The sequence below is a fragment of the Lagopus leucura genome, unplaced genomic scaffold (genome assembly GCF_019238085.1).
Source record: "Lagopus leucura isolate 7727_CA_CO unplaced genomic scaffold, USGS_WTPT01 Super-Scaffold_73, whole genome shotgun sequence".
NCBI classification, from domain to species: Eukaryota; Metazoa; Chordata; class Aves; order Galliformes; family Phasianidae; genus Lagopus; species Lagopus leucura.
In genome coordinates, this window is record NW_024962252.1 from 33,222,870 (window position 1) to 33,244,845 (window position 21,976).

Genomic DNA, 21,976 nt, shown 5'->3' on the forward strand with positions numbered 1-21,976 from the left:
CCATGAACGTTAACACAGGACTGAATTTATCAGGAAGGTATTTATCTTTTTCTCATTCTGTCTTTCTTTTCTTTTCCCCTTCAATAAACATAATTTTAAAAGCTCTTTACACTGTTCACAGCTATCAAGCAGATCTTCTCCACATTATCTTCCCCAAAGCCGATCCCATGCAAAACAGGCTCTCTCTTCCCGAGCCAGAGGAGTTTCAGCAGCCGGCCCATGCCAGGCAGCAGCCACGGGGCATATTTCGTCTTTGCCAGTTTTCCCGAGAGGTTTGGGGCAGGGCAATGGAGTGCCGGGCCCGAGTCAAGTCCTGCACTCCTTCGAGAGACTCGCAAAGCTGCAGCTGAATCTCCACACTACGCTCCCTCAGAGCCGCGCTCATCCGGTGCCACCGCTTTGCATCGCATTTTCAGACAGTGAAACGGAAACCAAACGGCGCTGAGCGGCTGCGTGGCTCTGCGGGCACGGCCCTGGCAGAAACCTCCTGTTTTCATAGTGACCCTGGCATCCAACCTCCTCCTTCCTGCATATGAGCCCCTCAATGTCCAAACGCGCAGACGGACGCCCACCGATGCTTCCTCCGCTGAGGAGCTTACATCGTTCTGTGCATTTATTCCCACCGTTTCCAGTCAGGCCCCGTGCAGGGAAGCTCCGGGCGGGCCGCCGGGGAACCGCACCGCTCGGCCGAACCCACGGTTCTCCGCTCTCGGCCGGATCCGGGCTGCGCCCCAGCTCTCGCAGCTCTGCCCTCCCCGGGAAAAAACACAGAACGTCCCCTGCCATATCTACCGCCTTCCGCAGGTTCTGGCTGTCTCTGCGTGCCCAGAGCAAACGGGGAGGGAGGGCCTCCCACATACTGGCAAGTGCCTGCGGAACCACTCCGACCCCCCAGCACGGACAGCACCGCGGGGCCACCCCCTCGGCGGCGGCTTCTTTCCATTCGCAGCTCCCCCGTAGCGAGGCCGCGGAGGTCCCGCCGCCACTCTCCGCCTCCCTGCTCAAAGCCGCAGCTGCCGGCCCCGGCCCCGCGCCCCCCGCCTCACGGCTCCCCGGGGCATTGAGGCATCCCGCGCTGTCGCCCGGGACGGGGCCCGGCCATTCTTCTCCGCCCGTGATTACTCGCAGCCTACAAGCAACACCATATGCTTCGTCTGATCAAACAGCCCCGCTGCATCGGCGGCGGTAATTGACGAGAGCCTCTCGGAATCACGCAGGAAGGCGGCCCGCTGAGACGGCGGGAGCTGACAGATCACCGCTAATAATCCTTTTAGGAACATCGCGGGCAGCGGAGTTGGCCATAGCTTTCTTTTTATAAAGTGTGCGCTGACAGTATTAAAGGACAGCTCAGTTTCCTTGCAGATAGATGGCATAGAATGGGAACGTGGTTTCATGAGAATTTTAACTTTTTCTACCACTTCCCCCACCCCCCACTTCTTTTTTTTTTTCTTAAAAAAAGGTTTCAGGTGTTACAACTCCCTCTTATCCCATTCTTTGGTTCTAAGTTACTCAGAGATACCAAACGTTGCTTAAAGAAGCGGCTACAAGATACACTACGTTGGAAATGACTGCTATGGCTTTGGCTCTATGTACTCACGCAGCGCTGAGGGGGAGGAGGGGGAGGCCCGCCTCCAGGTCCGAGCGAATATTTACCTTTAAAAAGTCGAGTTAAGACCGCTCCTTCCCGGTCTGAATCAGGTTAAAAGCAAAACAAACAAACAGAACAAACCAGGACAGTCCCCGTACCCGCTCTGGGTTCATGAAGCATTACCGACAGACCCGAAGTAAACGCAAAGTCTGTATTACGGGGTTTCTTACGTATCCATACATTTCAACGAATGATTAATTTTGATTTTTAGATAAATCATTAAAAAAAAAAAAAATCCGACCCCTCAGTCTTCTCTCTCACTACAGTCTCTTCCAGGCAGAAAACATCTCAATCTAAATAAAAGCTTCGAGAATCCTTTTGAATTTTTTCTTTCCCCTGCATTTCACAGAAGCGACAGACCGAGAGCAGAGCAGAACTTCATCCCGGTCCCTTAACAAGCTCTCTACTCTCTCTGGAGCCCCTCCAGGCACCCCGAGAGGCGGCTCAGCGCCACCAGGAGCAGCTGGAACTGAGGACGCGACGGCCGGCTCTGCCCAGTGAGAGTCAAAATGAAGCTCGCTGCAGGCCCTCTGTTCGCATCGTTATGGGGCTTGGACGCGTCCGAATATAATCATTCTGTGAATAATTCCCGAGGTCGATTAGCGCTCTCAGACGGCCTCAGCGACCCTCAGATCGGGATATAGTGGGTTTACGATGTGATACGTTGTGCTTGGCTTATCAGTTGTGGGAGCGCACCCTATACCTGCACACCGCACCTAAGGCTTTAGGACTTTGCATAGGCTTATGTAAATATTTACCCATATATTAGCTCCCCCACTTACAGCTATAAATGGGGGGATCGCCCCCATTTGCCTTGCGGCGATGCCCGCCGCATGCACGAGAACAGAAAACCTCCTGCGTTGACAGAAGCCCCTCAACCCCCAGCAGAACTGTCATATGAACGGAGCGACAACATTCACGGGAGGGAGAAGTAGCAGCAGAAAGCACTCGGCCCAAGCAGCACCTGGATGGGAAGGGGAGCACAGGGGAGAGCTATCCCACCTACCTTCTGGGAAAACCACCCGCATCTTGAGGTAGCTGGTGGTGAGCCTGATTATGGATGCTTTGTCCAGCTGGGAGGTGATGGCCGAGGGCAGGGGCAGTAATTTAGCCAGTTCATAAAATTCGCTGTTTTCTTTCTCCCGTCTAGTCCGGGCAGCATTTTTGGACTTCTCTTTCATCGTGTTTTTTTCCCCCTTCCTTTCTAAAATTTAAGCTCCGGAGCTTCATCCAAAGGTGGGAGGGGAGCGCTCACTTGCAGTTGCAGTTCATGTCCCGGATCATCGGGAGGGAGAACAGCCGCCGCCCAGAGAAACCGTTCGGTGAAATGGAACAAAGTGCCGAAGAGCGGAGTGGTGTTCTTCAAAAGAACGAATATTCTCTGAAAAGTCACTCGGGGGAGAAAGGCATTTATCCAGTGCAGCTACGAGACTCAAGCAACTGCAGGAAAAAAAAAAAAAAAAAAAAACAAGAAAAAACAAAAAACAAAAAACTACAAGCCCGTGGCACGACGCAGCAGCCAAGCGAGGTGTTTTGGGCCTCTGTTCCTGCTCATCGCGGACAGTGCCTCTCCTCGAAGTGGGTCATGGTAATCCCGGTCCTCCCGCAATCCGCTGCCGGAACGGGGCCTCCGCGGGCGGCTTCGTAGGAGCCTCTGCGGGAAGAAGAGCGGTGGTGGTGGGTGAGCAAGTCGCTACTCAGCGCCGCGGCCTCCAGAAATCATCATCATAATTTTTAAAACCTAGCCCAGGTGCCCTTTTCTGCTTGCGTTGTTTGTTTATTTTCTATTTATTTATTTTTTCCTGCTTGTTGCATTAATCCCACTGCCCCCGTGGTTCCCCTACCGGAGCCAGGACTCACTGCCGATCGCAGCCCGGCACAGCAGTTACTTCGTGCGTTTTTCCAGCCAATTTTGGGGTTTTGCCGCTATTTCCTCCCACCCTCGGCGGGAGTACCCAACCTCACTTCGCATCTCTTTGTGCTCCCCCCCCCCCCCTCGAGGCCGGGCCCCCTGCACCTACCTGGTATCCCCTCGCAGGGCAGCCCGCAGCGAGCCGTGCCAGGGTGCGGACCCCTCTTTAATTGGCTCATTAATAGCGGGGGCGCGGTCGTTGCCCGTCGCGGCTCCCCACGCCGGCGGGCAGCCGGGCGCTGCCGCCTCCCGCCCCTTTATCGGCTGCCCGACTCTCCCTCTCACATACTGGGTGGGGGTGGGCTTAATGAAGAAGCCCTAATTGCGACTGAGAAATGCCCTAATAACTTCTTTTCCGGCTAAAAGCCTTTTAGCACAACTTCATTTCTCCCCCAGCCCCGGCCGAGCCCGCCCTTAATGCCACTCACGGACCCGCCCCGCCTCCCATTGGCTGCCGGCTCCCCGCTCCCTGACGACCATTGGTGAAGCGGGCGGTGACGTCACCCCGAAGCGGACACACACCCCTACTCCTCGCGCGCTCCCGCCCTCTGACCCCTCGGGGGCGCGCCCGGGGGAGGCGTGCGGGGACGCGCACCAACGCGCACTCCCCCACGGAGTGCCCCTGGAGATTTAAAACAAAAAGGTGCTTTAGGCAATTCTCTCTGTTGTTATTATTATTATTTTTTTTGTGGGGTTATGAGATTTTCCTGCTAGACGGGGAAAAAAACAAAACAAAACACTTAGTCCTAGAGAAAAAGAAACAAATAATCTATCAGCACCAAACGCACCTCTCCTACCTCAGGAAACAAAATAGCACCGTGCGGTAATAGCAGCACGGTGCGGGAAAGCGCCCAGCAGCTGTTCCTGGTGTCCGCACGGCCAGGACGCACCGCTCGTCCCTTTGCCGGACCACCCCTCTGTGAAACAAACACAACGCAGGGCAGTTAGGAGAGGTATGGACTCGAGATAAATTATAAAAAGTAATGAAAAGGGAAAAAAGGGGGAAAAATGCAGCCCTCCTCTTCTTAAAGCCCTCGCTGTTGCGGAGAAGGTGACACTGTGCTTTCCGAAGGCTTTCTGTGTGCTGCAGGCACACAGCAGCAGGCTGAAAGCAGGCTTGGGGAGAAAGACAGCACCTTCTTGCCGGCTTCTATTGGAGGAAGCTGTCCTGCAAACAACGCTGATATCCCCGAGGAGTGTTCAGGCATCCGGGCAACAACCGGACTCACACCATCAGGTAGCGCAAGGCTTGTTTGTCAACAGGCGCCTCAAAAATTATCCTTTATAGTGCTTTTGGCTTAGGAAAAAAAATGAGTAAATCAGAGGAACACAGTCCTGCCAATGGATAGCAGGGAAACGCAGACAACCATTCGCCACCCCACACTCCCGCAGCCACGGATTCGTAGAGGGGAGAGTGGCGGTGCCGGGACCCTGGCGGCCCCGGAGCGGAGCGGTGGAGAGCGATGGAACCGGGGAAAAAAAATGCCTGGAAGCCTCGGGGGACGCGGGCACAGAACGGCCCAGATCGGGATTCTGCACCGCTCGGGAACGGGGAACTCGCTGCCTGAAGCACACACGTGTACTCGGTTCGGGTGAATTTATTCCCGGGTGAGCCTACGCCGGGTAATTGATAATATCGGAGAACTGAAGAAACAGGTATTGAAACTCAGTGTACTTTAAAAACGATCGTTATAAGCGGGCTACTTGGAGGAGGGCTCGGTGAAAAGAGGCATTTTGCAGCCAGGCTTGCAACTCCGTGCCGTGAAAAACTTGAGTCGCCAGGCACAGCACGCAGCGTGCATTGCACCGCGTGTGCGTGCGAGTGGGGAGCGGGAGAGCTCTGCAAATCAAAGCTGGAGGGGGGGGGGGGGGGGCGGAAGGAGGGTGGGGGGGAGGGCGAAAGAAAGAAAAAGAAAGAAAATTTCCCTGGGTCATTTCCCTATAAGACAAGTCTGATCGAATGGGGTTTTTTGGTTCTTTTTTTGTTTTTGGCTTTGTTTTTTTTTTTTTTTTTTTTTTTTTTTTTTTTTTCCCTGCACGCATCTTGGCGTGGTTTGCTGTATTTATTTGTTTCTGACTTTGGATGTGCTTGCTAACCCCTCTAAGGAATAAATTGGCCACCAATCCTTATGCGGGGAGATCGTTACCATGCAGGCATTGCCTAGGCGCTAGCGCCTTAGAAAGGTAAATTCCAGCAATTTAACCAGACAGTGCGAACGTACGGCTGCTTAAAAATCACCGGCCTGGTGTGGGGCGCAGGCGGATTTTGAGACGACAAACCTCCTCCTGCACTTCGTGTGGGCGAGAAAGCGGCATCCGACCTCGTACGGATCCGCTCAATGAGACAGAGTGCGTTCAACTTCGCTGTCTGTACAGGAGCTGTTTCCTCTCCCTACGCGTAGCAGCGGGGATGCCGCTCCTTAGGGCTGGGAGCATCCCGGTGTCCCGAACTCCGACTGCGTGCCCCGAGGACCTGCTGAGCTGGGCTGAGAATTTCCATCCGTGCCCTCATCCAGGCTGTGCCTACACACACACACCCGGTGAACGCACTCTGAGACCATTCAGAGCCGATTAACAGGTTTTAACTGATGTAGATCTTAACCTCCGTGCTTAGAGCCGTGCTCCAGGTACTTTATCCACTAATGGTGTTGGGGTACTCAGGGAAGGAGGACAAGGAGAAAGTGGATTCTGTAACAAAATGCAGGAAATGGGTAACAGACACTCGCATAAGCTGATCTTGGATATAAGTGATTTCTAATACATCTCTCGAAAAATAATAGAAGGAATACTGCAGAATTAGGGCATGAGGACCAGTGCAACCGGCAGTTATTTTCGGTAACTTACAAACAGTTGCACACTTTATACTCGTGGGTGTTTCTAAGCGATACTTTCAGGAGGCACTCCGGTGCAGTGCCATCACTTTCCTTGCTTTTGGCACGAACACCACGAGATGACTTACTTACACTCATTTTTTTTTTTCCAGTGGTGTCAAAGGTCAGTACCTTCAGCCCTCTCCTTATTGAGTACACTCCTGATGATGGTTGAGAACCGAGCTGCCATACTGCTACGTGAAGCAGTGAGGGAAAACATGAACTAAAGAAATGGAGGTGGGAAAATCCACCTCATGGTCAGTAACAATTATCTACATGCACTTCGTGCTTTGCCTTCTGTGTTCGCAGTATCAGAACTGTGGTACAGCTCTGCAGTTCTGCAGCACCAGCTGCAATGTCTGGACAGAAGCTGGGAAGGGCAAGGGATTGGAAACGAACTTTGAAGGAATCCCAAACTTAGCAGAATCGCAGAACGTCCTGAGTTGGAAGGCGCCCACGAGGACCATCCAGTCCAACTCCAGGCTTCACACAGGATCACTTAAAAACCAGATCGTAATCACGCTGTACACAGAGTTCTTCATCATCCTCCGTCTCCTCAGAGACACTGCTCGGCTCCCACATCCCCCTCTCCCGCACCACGACGGATTTTCTCCTCCCGCCCCAGGCAGCGGTGCCCTCACCTGAGCCGGGTTCCCAGGGCGGTCCCGCTCCCTCCCGCAGCCTTCCCCTGGCGCTGGACTCTCCCTGCCTGCTGCCCTTGTTAAAGGGGCCGCTTCGCTTCTGCCGAGCTCCCCGATGTAGTAGAGCCCGACACCAACGGCCGAGGGCTCAGCCTGTCCCAAGAAACCCTTAGTGCACAAAACTCGCAGCATTTCAGATGAAACCCGCCTGAAGGTGAGCCAGCCCCTCGGCTGCACTGAAGCTCCGTCTCTGGCCTCCCCAAACCTCTGAGAACAGACGTGGTTGAGCCCTAAATGAGGGATGGGGCTCAGGGTACCACATTGGTACCCCTGTACTTCACAGCCTCCGGGATTGTCGACAGCTTTGCTGCGAGGGAAGCACTTTCCAAGGATTTAAATAGGAGCTTTGCTTGCTCTGGTCTCTTATGTATTTGTGGTTACGATTCTGGTTAAGTTTGTACCTATGAGCATGATATGCTAAGTCCTGTTGCTTAATGTTCTCTGGGTTGTCTGGGCAAGATTATTGCTACTCCCTCTGCCTTGCCCACATGGTGCTTAGGCGCCTGATGGCAACTGTGATGCAAACTGAGCCTGTGCCTGTTTTCCTGAGGAGTGATGAAGTGATGCCTCTCAGAAAGACACCATGGGATAAATCATTTATATGGGAAGGTGGCACAGGGAAGCAGCACCAGGCTTGAAAACTCAAATCCAGCTTTATCCTATTTCAGACAATGCTCAGTCTGTTGCTGAAGGGTGAGGGTGTTCAGCAAGGGTTGTCTCAAGATGGTTTTTATCCATTTAGGTTTTGCCTCATTGTTGAAATACTTCATCTAAACCCTGAATTCTGACTACTCTTCTCTGGTGGTAAGATGCTTATTTAAATACTGTGAGAACTGGGTTTAACTAGTTGAAGCTAGAGTCTATCAGAAGGACAGCTGCCCTAAGAAGCTGCTACAAGACCACCACTTGTGGCTGGAGGCAGGAAGCTTCAAGGCTCGCTTGTTCTGTATAATTCCTCTTAGATTTAGCTGGTAGACGAGCAAATGAGTGAAGAATCGCTGTTTCTTCAGTCTGACAATAGCTAAGTGATGCTAACACCACATTTTTGAAACATGCAAAAATCTTGGGATCTGCTAGAGTCTGGTTTTAATTTTGCCTTCTGTACAAAATGCTCTTGGTGCATGACTGAACTCAAGTCACTTGTCAGAGCAGCCATACTGGAAAGAAGGGGGAATACTCTGTGTCAGGACCCAGCATGTGCTGATAAGCTTTAATTGCCCTGGCAGCTCCATCTATGCACTCTGCCCTTAGTGCCCATTCAAGCAAGGCTGCAGGTGTTCCTGGCTTCAGATGCCTTGCAGCTGTGCTGATGTGGACCTGGCTTGACTTTGGACCTGCCTTACCCCTGTGGATGTTCCTGATGTCTTCAGTGCCATCTCTGCTGCTGTCACTACTCCCCTCACATTGCTGATGTGGGGTGGCTCCTGTTCATTGCAGGGATGCAGTGACCCTTCTGCTTTCTGTGCAAAAGGTTCTCTGTCTCCAGCCTATCCCTATGTACTCTTTTGCATTTCCAAAAACGGTGCCTGTCCCAGAAGTAGTAGCATCCTGATGAGCTTCCTGGGTGGTGCCAAAGACCTCTGATTGAATGTGGAGTCTGCTTGCAGTTATGGGGTCTTAGAAAACACTAGGGTGGAGAGGAAAAGGAATTAAACCGCACAGAGCTTCCTCTGATTTCCTGGCTGGAGCAGAACTTTTGATTTGAAGAAATCAAGCCTCAAGCTTGATTCTTGTTCTGCTGTTGATGGATGTTTTTGCTGCCACACACTATAAGGGGTGACTAAGATTAAAATCCAGTTTGATAAGAAGGTAGACTTGCTGAAAATTCCTTTGGGCATAATTCAGATGTAAGACAGAGGGAAAGGAGAAGATTGGAAAGGTCAAGGTTCCTCCATTTCTCCAAATATACGAAGGCTTCATAGGAAGTTTGGACCATGTTGGAAGGCTGCAGAACTCCACAGGGGCTCAAGAATATCTCCGTGAAGATCAGTTTACAAGACCAGGGCCATAGAATACAAGCTCTTGGGGGCAAGGGCTGTGTTTATCTCCATACAATGTTGATCACAATAGGATCCTGTTTCTGTTTAGGGGTTCCAGATGCAATGCTAGTCAATGTCTATAATAAACAATATTAATAATAAATATTAACATGCCAAGCTGCAAATTACTGACATAGTTTTCTAATATTGCTGGTTACTTTCCAGTATTGTCCTTCAGTCACACCACAGTACATTGTACGCAAAAGAATTGAAATCCAATTATTGGTGTGTCAAGAGTTAGAAGGCATGATCACTTTTTTTTTTTCTTGTAAAATCCATCCATTGAAACTGACATCACAACAAGTGAGTTCATTGGCCTAATAAATCTGATGTCCAGCACATACGCACTGTTCTGTTTACGAGGACATTATTAATTAGAGTGGTAATGAGGCTGCTCTTGCATCAGGTAACTAGTATGAAAATGTTAAAAGTTATCGTAATGGAAAAATGTGAACAGTAGTCTTCAGATGTGACATTTATTTTCATTCATAGGAAGAGAGCTGAAAGAAAGACTTTAGCTATAATTTCTCTGCTTCACTGAATCTCTAAAAACAGCCTACAATTTCATTCTTCTGACCGCAGTAATGCAGCTTTACATTTGCACAGAAAAGTAACTTTTTAAATTTAGATTTTAATTTCATGTCTGATTTCAGGCGCAGTAGAAACTTTATCTTGGAATAGCATTTCTTCTATAGCCAGCTCCTTTTGTGCTACAGAAAGAAATAATAATGAGAAAGTATTCCAGCAGGAGGAGCTGGTTTAGAAGCAAATGGATTCCATGGCAACTCCTGACTCTACATGACACCTAATAACTAGCATTTATGTTGGAAATTGTCTGTGCTATCTTGCACCCCAGTTCTGGTCTTCTTATAGGGTTTTCCCCTCATTTTAAAGAAAAAAAAAACACACACACACAAAAAATTCCTCATTTTTTTCTTTTCTTTTCTTTTCTTTTCTTTTCTTTTCTTTTCTTTTCTTTTCTTTTCTTTTCTTTTTCTCTCTCTCTCTCTTTTTTCCTTCTCTTTTAGATCCAGGAATTAGCATGAAGTGAAATGATAGTTTGTCTGCCTCAAAAGTATGCTTAAGCAAGCTGCTTTCAACTGAATATAATTCAGTTTTCTGAATTATTTCAGAGATGAAATATTTGCTGAAAAATGTGTTCATTTGTCAAGGGGCAGAGTTATATAGAACTGGAATACTGAAACTATGTATTTTTTAATGTCATGAGATGTCCATATTCAGCAGTTTGAAATACTGATAATCCAGGAAGATCTTACCAAATCAGAGTAGTGCCTTGGCTCATATAGTGCTGGGTGAACCAGGGGAATCTTGTAATGATCAGCTGGGGGATAACCAGTCCTATGGGATTTCTATCTGCAGTCAGCCATTTGGACAATTTATCATCTGATGAACATGGATTTATATCCTCCTGTGCCATGTTTCAGTATAATGCATATGAGAGGCTCGAGAGCTGTTGGTGTTTGAGTGTGGCACATTAGAACTTGTTATTTTATACCAAAACTAAATTAACGCTCTTAAACTATCATGTGGTAAAAAAACCTTTGTTTATGACAGTTTTAGTAGAACAGGTTGAAAAACAGAGCTGAGCTGGTGACTTTTTTGTTTGGTTTTCTGTGGACACCTCATGGTCTGGCTGTTTTTTTCAGTCAGATCTTGCTGTTTACCCAAGGCCCTAAGACTGTAGAAGAGAATAGTTTAGGCCTGGAAAAAATATATATTTCCTGTGGTCAAAGGAAAGCTCTCTTCTGTACAGGTGAATGAATGCAAGAATGAAGCAAGCAAGGCCGAAGAAAACTCCTGGGTTTGTGCTTGTGAAGGTGGAGGATGAGCAAATGAAGACGGTGAGCTAATCTGCAAGTGAAGGGTGGCCAAAATGGGAAATATGGAAGACTCTAGACTGGACTAATCTTAATGCCAGGTATTACAGGTAGCAAGACATGTTTTGATACATCTTGAAGATGGCTAACTTACTTACTTTCTTACCTTTTCACTCAAGAGAAGGATTATTTTTTTCTACCCACTGATAACCTTTTTTAATTACTTGTCACTTCAAATATGAAGAAATCCTGGACAAATACACTTAATTGATAGGGTACAAAATGTGAAAATGAGACTTGGTTTGGTTCATTTCTTCCTGTAAATCATGTTTAGATGCTGGCATAGATTTCCTTCAATAGACAGCCCAAACTGCCCCAACTTAAATTAGTGGCTTGAGTTTGGGATCAAAAAAAACTTCTGTAAGAAGAGCTGTAATCAATCACATAAAAATGCTGATGAAAAAGAGAGGCAAGGCTATAATCAGACTTTGGAACACAGAAAGGCATAGAAACTGAAAAGTGAAAGGAATATACAGAAAGCTATGGTTAGCAGTGTCAGTAAGAAAATAATTTTTTAACTTGTTTAGGTGTATACATTCATTTTTATCTAAACGAGAAAGGAAGGTACACGGCAGTAAAGGATATAAATAAAATAAAAGCAAGACTAGACAGATTGGTTACTTGAGATGGAGACAAGGTGAAGGCTGAAATGAAAGGGTGAACATAATTATAGAAAGGAAGAAGATTTAGGAAAACCAGAATTTTTAAAGAGGGAACTGATTTATCATTATTGCTGTCTCTTATTACCTTACTGTTTTCCATAGCTTGAAGCTTTATGGTTTGGGGAAGAGATGGCAGAACAACGTTGCACTGGTGGAAAGGAGTTGGGTAAGGACACTTAAATAAAAAGATAAGTTGCAGACAGAAGAATGAAATAATGGTTATGGACAAAGTTTTATCTTATTTTGTTGTATTTTACTAATTGCAAGATACTGAAGGAGTAGTGGAATCTAATTCTCAAGGAGACCATCTTCTCCATTTACTTGTGAAATTAACATGTAGAGATCAGATTACAATCAGTAATGTCATTGGTCTTCCAAAAGATGAAAGTGATGTTTCTCTTCTAAATTTTGGCGAGTTCTTGCATTCCTTCAATAGGGATGGTGACAGTAACTACAAATGGTGTATGCTATATTCAAATAACATTTATGTTTTCCTATAATATTTAATATATTTAATATTTATTTTTACATATACGTATGACACTTTCCCATGATTGTGTTTATTCTTCCTCCCCTGAGAACTATTGACATAAGTGAGTACATTTTAATGATTTCAAATGGTAGAATTCCAACTGTAAGGGTATGGAAGTGTTTTTAATATGGACTACTTATTCTTAACATCAAGTTGATAAGATGTAACATGGGAGCTACAAGCAGAGATGAATACATTAAAAAAAAGGTGACGTAATTTATAACATGAAGACTACACACTTACGTGTGGAGATAAATGGAAAAGCAAGAATCTCACCTCTGAATGCACCCATAGTGGATTTTGAGGTGTGATATGCTGAAATTTCCTTGAGTAGTGGATATGGAAAATTAAATGTCTCAAAAAGAGACTGGATAACTGCATACGATATGGAAAACCTAGCACAAAGTTGGAGCACAGAAGTGTGGTTTACATCTGGAACCTTGCCTGAGACTGCAGGAGAGGTGCTTATCTGTTTAGGATCCATTACTTGGAATCTTCCCCTGAAAAGAGGCTTGCTTCCTTTCAGAGCAAGAGGAAGGACTCACTCTCTTCTAAAAATGAGCTGCAGTCCACTACCCCATCTTCTCCCATACAAAATTCCCTCATTCAGATATTTTTTCTCCTCCCTGGCCACATTTTCCCATATTTTCCCCTGATGTGCCCTAATCGCTATGCAGATGATAGTGGCATGCTTCTGTTAAAGTTATGCTGTCGTACAAAAATAATTTGATGTAATGAAAGCAGATGAGATTGTTTAATAAAAACAAGGAGGACTTTTGCCTCACAGCAGCCATGTCTGTATGACTCAAAGCTTTGCCTCTCCTTTGAGAAGGATCATTATCCTGTTTTTCTCATTAGGGATTTTTTTTTTCATCTAATTTCATCCAATTAGACATTTTTCATGGTCATGAATTATTTGTCTTTTTTTTTTTTTCTGCTAAGGCAATGGTTCCTAAGAATTAAATAACTGAGAGACATTACCCACTCATCCAATTCAAGAAAATATGATTCATCTCAAAATTGGAAGTGTTATAAAATCTGCAGCTGTTAATCTTTGAGTCCTAGATCTGAGTGAAGACATATGATACTAAATGCTACTATTCACTAAATCCTTTGAAAATAACAGTAGAAACAAAATTTGTTCTGCTAATAATGTATATTGGAAATGCATTTCAGCCTCTGATCTTGGAAGCAAAAGGTAATGCATCAACATAAAAGAAATTTCAGCTTAGTTTTCAGTTACTAACTGTTGGAATTTTGTTTCAAGTCCTGTTTGTTTTCTTAGCAGCACCCACATTTCCCAAATTTTCATGGATTCAAATAAATTAATCCGACTGTTTCCTAGGACTTTCAGACAGATAAACAGGCAGTGCGTGTTTATAAAATGAAACAAAACCAAAAAACTATTGTGCATTCTTGTCAGTGTCTTCTTGGTGAAATTTTAAATTTTTTTAAATTTCATGTTTACGAATAATAGAATATTCTAGTAATCCACCTGGACTGTTTATTTCTAAAACCCACTATTTCTTAAGGATTTTGGTCTTTTAAGGTCCCTTGAGGACCATAGTCTTGAGAAGATTCAGTCTAGTTGTTGAGGTGTGTTCAAATTTGCAATAGAAATTTAGGCTCCTGTTCCCAAAAGAGTGCATTAGAGCAGCTTTCTAGCTTGGGCACTGCTCCTATGAAGGAGGGAAGCTGAGGCATGAATGGACATTCATTCCTCTGTGGAGCGGAGCGTGGGGGCCTCTGTCAGCTTTGGAAACACAGCTGAGCACCTTGTACAAACCTGACAGGAAGTGAATTAAATCTCTAAAGCCTGTCTTTCTCACTCTGCCCTGAAAATCTCCCTGAGTAAAAACTGCTGCTAGAGCAAAGGTTCAGTTCTTCAACAGATGCAGTTTCCAACTGCATGATTATGTAATTCTACAAATCTTTAGAGAGAGCAGTGCCTTCACACTGCACTGTTTAAAACTGATGTGTAGCTGATGTGGACATCTGAATCTGAGGTACCAGAGAAAGAGCTGGGATTTGCTCACCTATATATAAGAATGACTGGAATGTTTGTGCCACTGGTTTCATTGGAACTTCTCAGAAAAGCAGAGGTATGTGTATCCTTGGATGCTCAGCAAATCCAGATCTTCAATCAGAAGACTTCTGTATTTCAATAGCACATTTCAACATACCGGGGAAGGATGGATATTCAGGTTGCATCCTGTTATTGAAGCTAATTTTTCATGGTAACTAGTACTTTCCTTCCACTTGAGGAAAAAAAATTCTCTAAAAGGTTGCAAGATCCATTTTGATGAGCAGCAACTATTATTGCCTTTTAAAGTGTCTTTGAAAACTGTAGCTCTGTCCTGTCGTTGACTGATATTGCCATAGTGAGGCAAATATTTCAGCAGCAGAAAATCTAGGCCCCTGCGTTCTACCTTTAAAGTCACTAGAATAAAAAACACACTGCCTAAGTACAAAGTTACAAGAGTTTTGTTCCATTACATTCAAATAATGAAGGAACAAGCACATGTTTGACATATAATGTTTATGTTTGCTATTGCTATCCTAAACAATTCAGATAAAATAACTGGAGATTTAAGGTCTAACAGCCTGAATTAAAGTCAGTGAAGTCAGCATCTCAGGCCTGAACATGGATTCATGTGCTTAGAGAGCATTTTTGGTCTCCAAGTATAGCATAGTCTTGATGCAGATATTTTGATTTCAGCAAGAAGAGGGAAAAGCTATCATTGCATTATCATTCTGCAGCAGGGAAGTCCAGATCATATCTGTGTTGAAGGTACTTCACAAGGATGCTTTTCTATTTCCCCAAGATGTAAAGAGAAAAAGAAGTCATGTCACACATCAACAAAATAATTATTTCCTGACTTATATTGCGACAGTATGATCATGCTTTATTCAGCTTGTATAACCCAGTTGTTATTTCTTCTTCACTGAAACAGCTACAGAGTTTGAATGTCATTGATGTGTGTCTCATTGCTGTATAAATGGACATATTTAATTCCAGGAGACCAATAACATTTCTTGTCTCTGAGGGGCTGGGGAAAGTGAGCTTACGTTCTAGCTCAGTCCCTTTTTCCGTTGCAACTGCTTTCATTTGGTTGCTGTTTTTTATTATTATTATTTTCTTTAATGATTCAGCGCAGGCTCTTATTCAAGATATATATTTTAAAAAATCCAACAGATTCATGTGTTCATGTAGACCAACAGGATCTGGGTGGCTTAGAACTTAAATTAATTAGCTCTAGATATATTTAGAACAGACAAAAGCAAAGAATTTCTACCTGACAGGTAGATGGTTTTACTCTGAGTTGCCTTCTCTGGAGAAGGTGCATAATCCTTACCCTGATATACAAAGATTTTGTCAGCTTTCGCGTGTAGGGTTCAGGTAAAAACATATGAGATGTACAAAGGCAGAACTTGTACTCAACTAGATGTGCACCACACACATGGATATATTCTGTAAGGAGCTCATTTTGGTCAGCTTTAAGAATTTCATTAGCAGGGAGAATGGAAAAATCTTCAGATCTCTATTTTCCCAAATTAGCTAATTTCCTTTTGGAATCAAGCTACTTAGAATTAAAATCTACAATTAAATAAGTATTTGTCTCAATCATACATCTAACTGTTCTTTGTACTTCAATTTTTTTTTTTTTTTTTATAATATATTCTTGGAGTAACACAATCTTATGTTTTTATCTTAGTACAGTATGGTCTTTTTGCAGGTATTTGGAGATCTCAGAATGCAGAAGCCTAATCAGGGACGAGGACTTTCTCTGTGTACTACAAACATAGAATGAAATTCCTCTGAAAGTCCAGTTCCAGAAAACCTAGTCTCAGCATTACATGAGAGTCTGCATTGCTGCATCAGCTGGGCAGGGGAATGGGATGGGAGGGGCTGACCACATGGAGGAAGCAGCCAGGACACTGTGACTGGGTTAAACTGTTCATCATGCAATCTCTCATGAGAGAGCTGGTCACTATTTTATACTGTATTTTAGGTAGGGCAAAATAGTAAAAAACTTTAGGGACAAATCTTGACTTAGCATGGATGAATGGAAGGGCCTTTTAATGGAGATGGCAGAATCCTGTCAATCTTTTTTCCTCAGCTCTCTCTTTAGTTGTTGCAATGATTTGAGAAAACAAAATAAGGCTTAATTGAAGAATCTTTACAGCTTCAAAAATGACATTTTATTAGAATCTGATTTTACTGTGGTATGACAATAAGTAATTAGTCTCTAATTAGTTGGACTGGCTGACAAATACATGATGGGAACTCACCATGTGTTATTGGTATCTGAAACAATTTCATCCTGTTAGCTGGAAGGAAGTATCACTGTCAAATATCTATGATTAATTTTACCACATTAGTATTATGTGCAGAAATTGAGTTATTTCTGTCACAAGGTTCAAACTTGCTTGTGTGTGAAGAATGCTGTTTTCACATTTCTGTAGTGTAGTTAGAAAAAGATAGTGGCATTTCTAGAGTCTCTTTTCTACTGTTGCTCTTGCCAGCAATTAGTATTTTCCAGCCATATAGTTAGCCATACATGCATTACCTTATTAAGTGTGATTTTCTCAAAAATGTGTGATTTCACCTTTGCTGTCCTGACAATTAGGGGGAATGTTCTCCTTGGGGCTGATGATGTTCAGCACAGAATATTTTACATTCTTCATTCCATTGCCTTTCAAACAAATATGTCTGGCCACTGCCTGTCTTTACTTTCATTTGCTGCCTGTGTTCCAATCTCTATTCTAAAATCTGAACTAAGGTCCTTCCCCAAGCCACTCCTGTGACATTTTTTGAGATTCCTGTGTTGTCCTCTCACGTACGTGGCCTCTGTTACTGTACAGTGGGATCTCACCAATTCTCTCTGGATGGATCTGCAAGGAGCACTATAAGCAATTTGTTTGGGGGGCATGCTTTTACTGAGACTTTTGGTAGTACAACTCTAAGCTAATGGAAAAAAAGCAGTACGAAACCTAATGCACAATCTGCATTTTACATTCTTCTGGGGCGTGATTTGTAATGAATTAATTAGCATTATGTAATTAGATGGGTGGGATGGGTGATCTTTTTAGACTTGAAATAAGTAAAATATTTTTAGGCAAAGTAATGAAACTTGACTTTTGAGTTGTCAGAGCAGAGAGTGGTTGTGACTTTCTATGAACAGAGATGCAGAAGAGAGGCTTACTGACTTAAGAGACAGCCATATTCAAATCGCAGTGATGCAATATGGAGCTCATTAGAAGATCTGAGTACAAGACATTTTGTAAACATACTTAATTGCAGTATGGCATAATCATTGTGGAGAATCCTTTTCTATAGAACTTGTTTCTTCTGTCTGCCTTGAATTCTCTGGAGAAATTTTTTACCAAGAAATTTATTTGGTACAAACAGTAAATTCGTTTCCAAAGATGTTCTCTTAATTCTCTTAATATAGAAGTTTCCTTCATGCACTTCATGTAAGCAGCTTACCCTCTCACTCCTACCAGTTGGTGACATTAATAATAAATTTGGTTAGCTCAGTCCCCAGCAAATCGCTTCAGAAAAATGCACATCAAAATTTCTGCTGATGTCACTCCTGGCACAGTGTGCTGATACACAGTCTGTGCTGAAAATACATGCAGTTTAACAGGATGCGTTTTTAAACAGACAGGTGGGAATCAAATATAGCTAACTGACAGAACAGGCATAGTGTGCAAGTGGAAATGCAGTGACCATTCTCAGTGGCTGCCTGCTCACCTTTTCTGTAGCTCATGTGTCTGTCTGGGCATTCTGTCACATCCAACTCTTTTTCAGAGTATATTTCTTCTCATGAAACAGGAGAATTCTTCCTTCTTGTAGAACAGCTGGCACTGGTTACCATGGAAGAGAGAATCTGTGGCAGAATTTTTAACGCAGCGTTGTTTTGACTTACAGAAACATGTGCTTAACTGTCTAAATGTGAGCATGCAGGTATCCACCCTCACCATATTGGTGCATTTGCATAGGACAGCAGAGGCCTCACTGCGGAAGATGTCTTCTGGAGCCACAGCTGGCTCAGTGATGTTGAATTTCTTACCTATGATTAAATCAGTAATGAAGGCTCAAATTGGTTACCTAAATGTAGATACTCAGTGCTATTTCAGATGCCTCAGGTTACTTAAGGCCTTCTATTAGCTCTCTACAGATGGCTTGCATTCTTCTGAAGCTGAATGCAGCAGCCAGCTGAGATGCTCCATCTTCTTAAATGGCACTGGCTGTCTGTGTGTCAGCAACCAAATCAAGCCCAAAAGCATGCAACTGCACTGGAAAAAAAGGATACCTAAAATTAGGTAATGATGTTTGGATACCTACATAGTTACATAGACACAAGGCCTCTAAGATCCCACCATAACTAAGAGAATTACGGGAGCTCTAATAGAATTTTTAATTAGAACTTCTTATATATTAGAACTTCTTACAGATTTTGGTGAGTGGTTCAGGTCACTCTGAGCAGGACAGAGCTTAAACCAGTTACTTAAGCATGAACACTACTACCATATAGGATAATGCAGAGTGGCCAAGCCTTTTGGAGCAGACTAGAAATGTGTTTCCAAGTTGAATCCCTTACCTGCTCTGCTTCCAGTGTGCTGATGCACAGTGTAAAACATACTTAGGCATAGGAACATGATGTATTCAGCTGCAGCTAGCCTAGCAGATGCAACGTAGGAGTGTATCTGGAGGGTTTTCTGAGTCACACGTATGCAGTGCATTGAACTACACAGGAGCTGTACAGTGTATTTTCCTGAAAAGGCATAATGGGAATATAGCCCTCAGCCCTATTTCATTCCACAGATCTGCTGGTACTGGTTTGCGCTACTTGTGAGGGTAACTTATGACAGGTATGAAAGATATAAAGGAGCTGGAAGCCAAGTGGGATAGTCTCCTGATTTCAAAAGGGTTTAGGTAGATGGATTAATTACATATTTAATCTACAAGAATTTCAACACTTCAGCTGCCTCATAGTTTGAGCTCTCATCGTGACTATAGTGCTGGAGGGAGGTGCCTTCTGCAAACTTCTAGTAAAGGAATGGCAGCTTCATATAAACAGAACAATCCTTGTTTATATTCAGTCTATTACTTCCTATATATTTCATCCTTCCAATGAATTTCCCTAGAAATAATGAAAATTGCATCACCTTTTTTTTCTTTGTACAGTGATAGTTTCAGAGTGTCAGAAATCTTTTGTGAATCAAAAGTGATGCTGTAATTTTTTTTATTTTTTTTTTAATTAAAATGCAATATGCTGTGTTGCGTGGATTTGTCAGAATAACAAACTGAAGAATGTCTAATTTCACACTGTGTCACTGGTATGACCTGTATGTTCTTCAACTCATTTTTTTGCCTAAATTCTCTGGATTTTCAAAAAATCAATTTGTATTTTTGGTGATTTATTTCCCCCCATTTAACACAAGCAGTTTTAATTGACCTAGCATTTCCTGTTTTGTCCATAGCTCTTTAATGTCCATTTTAACTTCCAAAAACACGTGCTTTTTCTGTATAAATTCTTATCTGTGCAATGAAAAGCTTCTTACTGCAGCTCCTTGAGGGATATTCAGAGCTTTCTCTTACTTATATTTATTAAAATAGTTTATATAAGACCACTTACAGACTTACATAAATGTACTACTTCATGTGGGGTGTAAAGTACACTTGAATGGATGGGTGGGTTCTTTTTGTACCAATGGCTTAGCTTTCTTGGTTACAACGCTGACTACACAGGCCAGAACAGTGTCTGTACCATATTACAGAGAGAAATTCCTTCTGTGATTTGAAATTTGCTGCCATGAATAAATGTCTCTGAACAAATGTGGTAGTAAGATTTGCAGGCAGTGAAAAATATCTGTGGAAGAGCTAATGAAGAATCTACCTGAAATGGAAAGAGTGGTGGAAGAGAGACGAGAAGGTGATTATTTGAGAACTTGCTGCAGCAAGTAAGCCTCTTTGCAGAGAGGTGGCACCTGCTTGATGTCTTCAAGACTCTTCGAAAAGTTGAAGTTTTGTTTGTTTTCTTGAGCAAGGAAGGAGCTTAGGAATTTGGATTCAGGCTCTGATGTGCAGAATAGGCACATTGGAAGTGCAGACATGCCCATATAAACGCAGGAGATGCACCTTCTCCTTGTAAGTACCTTGCAGAATTAGAAAGCTGAAATTACACACAGTACTTGAATTTAGATACAGTCTATCAGTGAATGCTCAGGTCTTATTCTAGGCCCTAGAATGGAAGTTGGTGATCGAGGCTTCCTGAAGATTTCTTCGGATAATGCTCTTTAGAAGCAAACTAGTAATGAGGAAGAGGAAGTTGGGGTCAGACAGCGAAACCCCTGGATTTATCTGAGTGAAATCTGGGCCTTCAAAGACTCAATTTGCAACAGAAATGCAAGACTGCAGCCGTGAAGCTGGTGCCGCACATTCAGGACCTGGATCAGAAATGAAATCTTAAGTAATGTGCAAAATAACAGGTTGCATTATGAAATCTCCTTAAGAAGAGACAGGGAGTGGTTGTTCATACCCAGTCCTCCTTTAGCTTCTGCGAAATGCTGCTGTGATGCCATTAACATGGCAGGCAAGGGAAAGGTAGAAAGGGTGTAGTCATATAGGCAGATTGGCAGATGAAGAGTACAAATACAAGATGCTTTTTTTTGTTTTTGTTGCTCTTTCCAAATTTTGGAAGAAGTATGATACATAACCAGGCAGGCACTAACTGCAGCTGCTCTCTGCAAGGAAAACAGTGTAAAAACCTATTGGCAAACTGGAATGAGAAATTTAAAATCAGACCTTTTTGTACGCATTGTCAATTTGCTCATCTATCCATAATGCTGATACATCACAGAAGTATTTATTTGTATCATTCTGTTTGATTTTCCTATTTTTGTTATACAGCTGTTCTCACTTTTCTCCATTAAATGTTATGGATTGAGCATAACGATTGATTGTTCTGAGCAGCTGTTTCAAATGCATCAGAATTCTTTTTTTAGACTATTCAAATAAATGCTCATTTTAGGGTCATAATGACCTGATGCAGTGGTATAGGCCTAGGGAAGACAGGCTGGAAAACTGCCCTGCAGAAAAGGACCTGGGAATGCTGTTTGACAGCCAGCTGAACATGAGCTAGCAGAGTGTCCAGGTGGCCAAGAAGGCCAATGGCATCCTGGCCTGCATCGGAAATGGCATGGACAGAGAACCAGCAACGTGAATGTCCCCTTGTACATGGCACTGGTGAGATTACACCTCAGGTACTGTGTTCAGTTTCGGGCTCCTCACTACAGGAAGGATTTGAACCACTGGAGTGCAGAGAAGAGCAACCAAGCTGGCTAAGGGAGTAGAAAACATGAGTTAGGAACAATAATTGGAGTTGTTCAGTCTAGAGAAGAGGAGGCTGAGGGGAGCTATCATTGCTCTCTACAAACACCCAGAAGGAGGTTGCAGAAACGAGGGTGTTGGTCTCTTTTCACAGGTAATAAATGATATGACATGATGCAATAGCCTCAAGTTGTGCCAGGAGATGTTTTGATTAGGCATCTGGCAGACTTTCTTTACAGAGGGTAGTCAAGCGTTGGAAGAGGCTGCCCAGGACATTGGCAGAGTCTCCATCCTTGGAAGTATTGAAGAGATTTATGGACTTGGCACTGGTGAGGCCTCCAGTACCATGTTCAGTTTTGGGCACCTCAATACAG

General features: G+C 43.9%; 1 protein-coding gene across 1 annotated transcript in view; it reads right to left on the bottom strand.

The window, feature by feature from the left end:
• Positions 1-3,180, bottom strand: part of SIM1 (SIM bHLH transcription factor 1) — a 39,764-nt gene extending 36,584 nt beyond the window's left edge. The window contains exon 1 of the mRNA XM_042890316.1: positions 2,655-3,180. Within this exon, the coding sequence (XP_042746250.1) occupies positions 2,655-2,829 (175 nt within the window). The 5' untranslated portion in view covers positions 2,830-3,180. The remainder of the gene's footprint in view (positions 1-2,654) is intronic.
• Between the last annotated feature and the right edge of the window lie 18,796 nt (positions 3,181-21,976).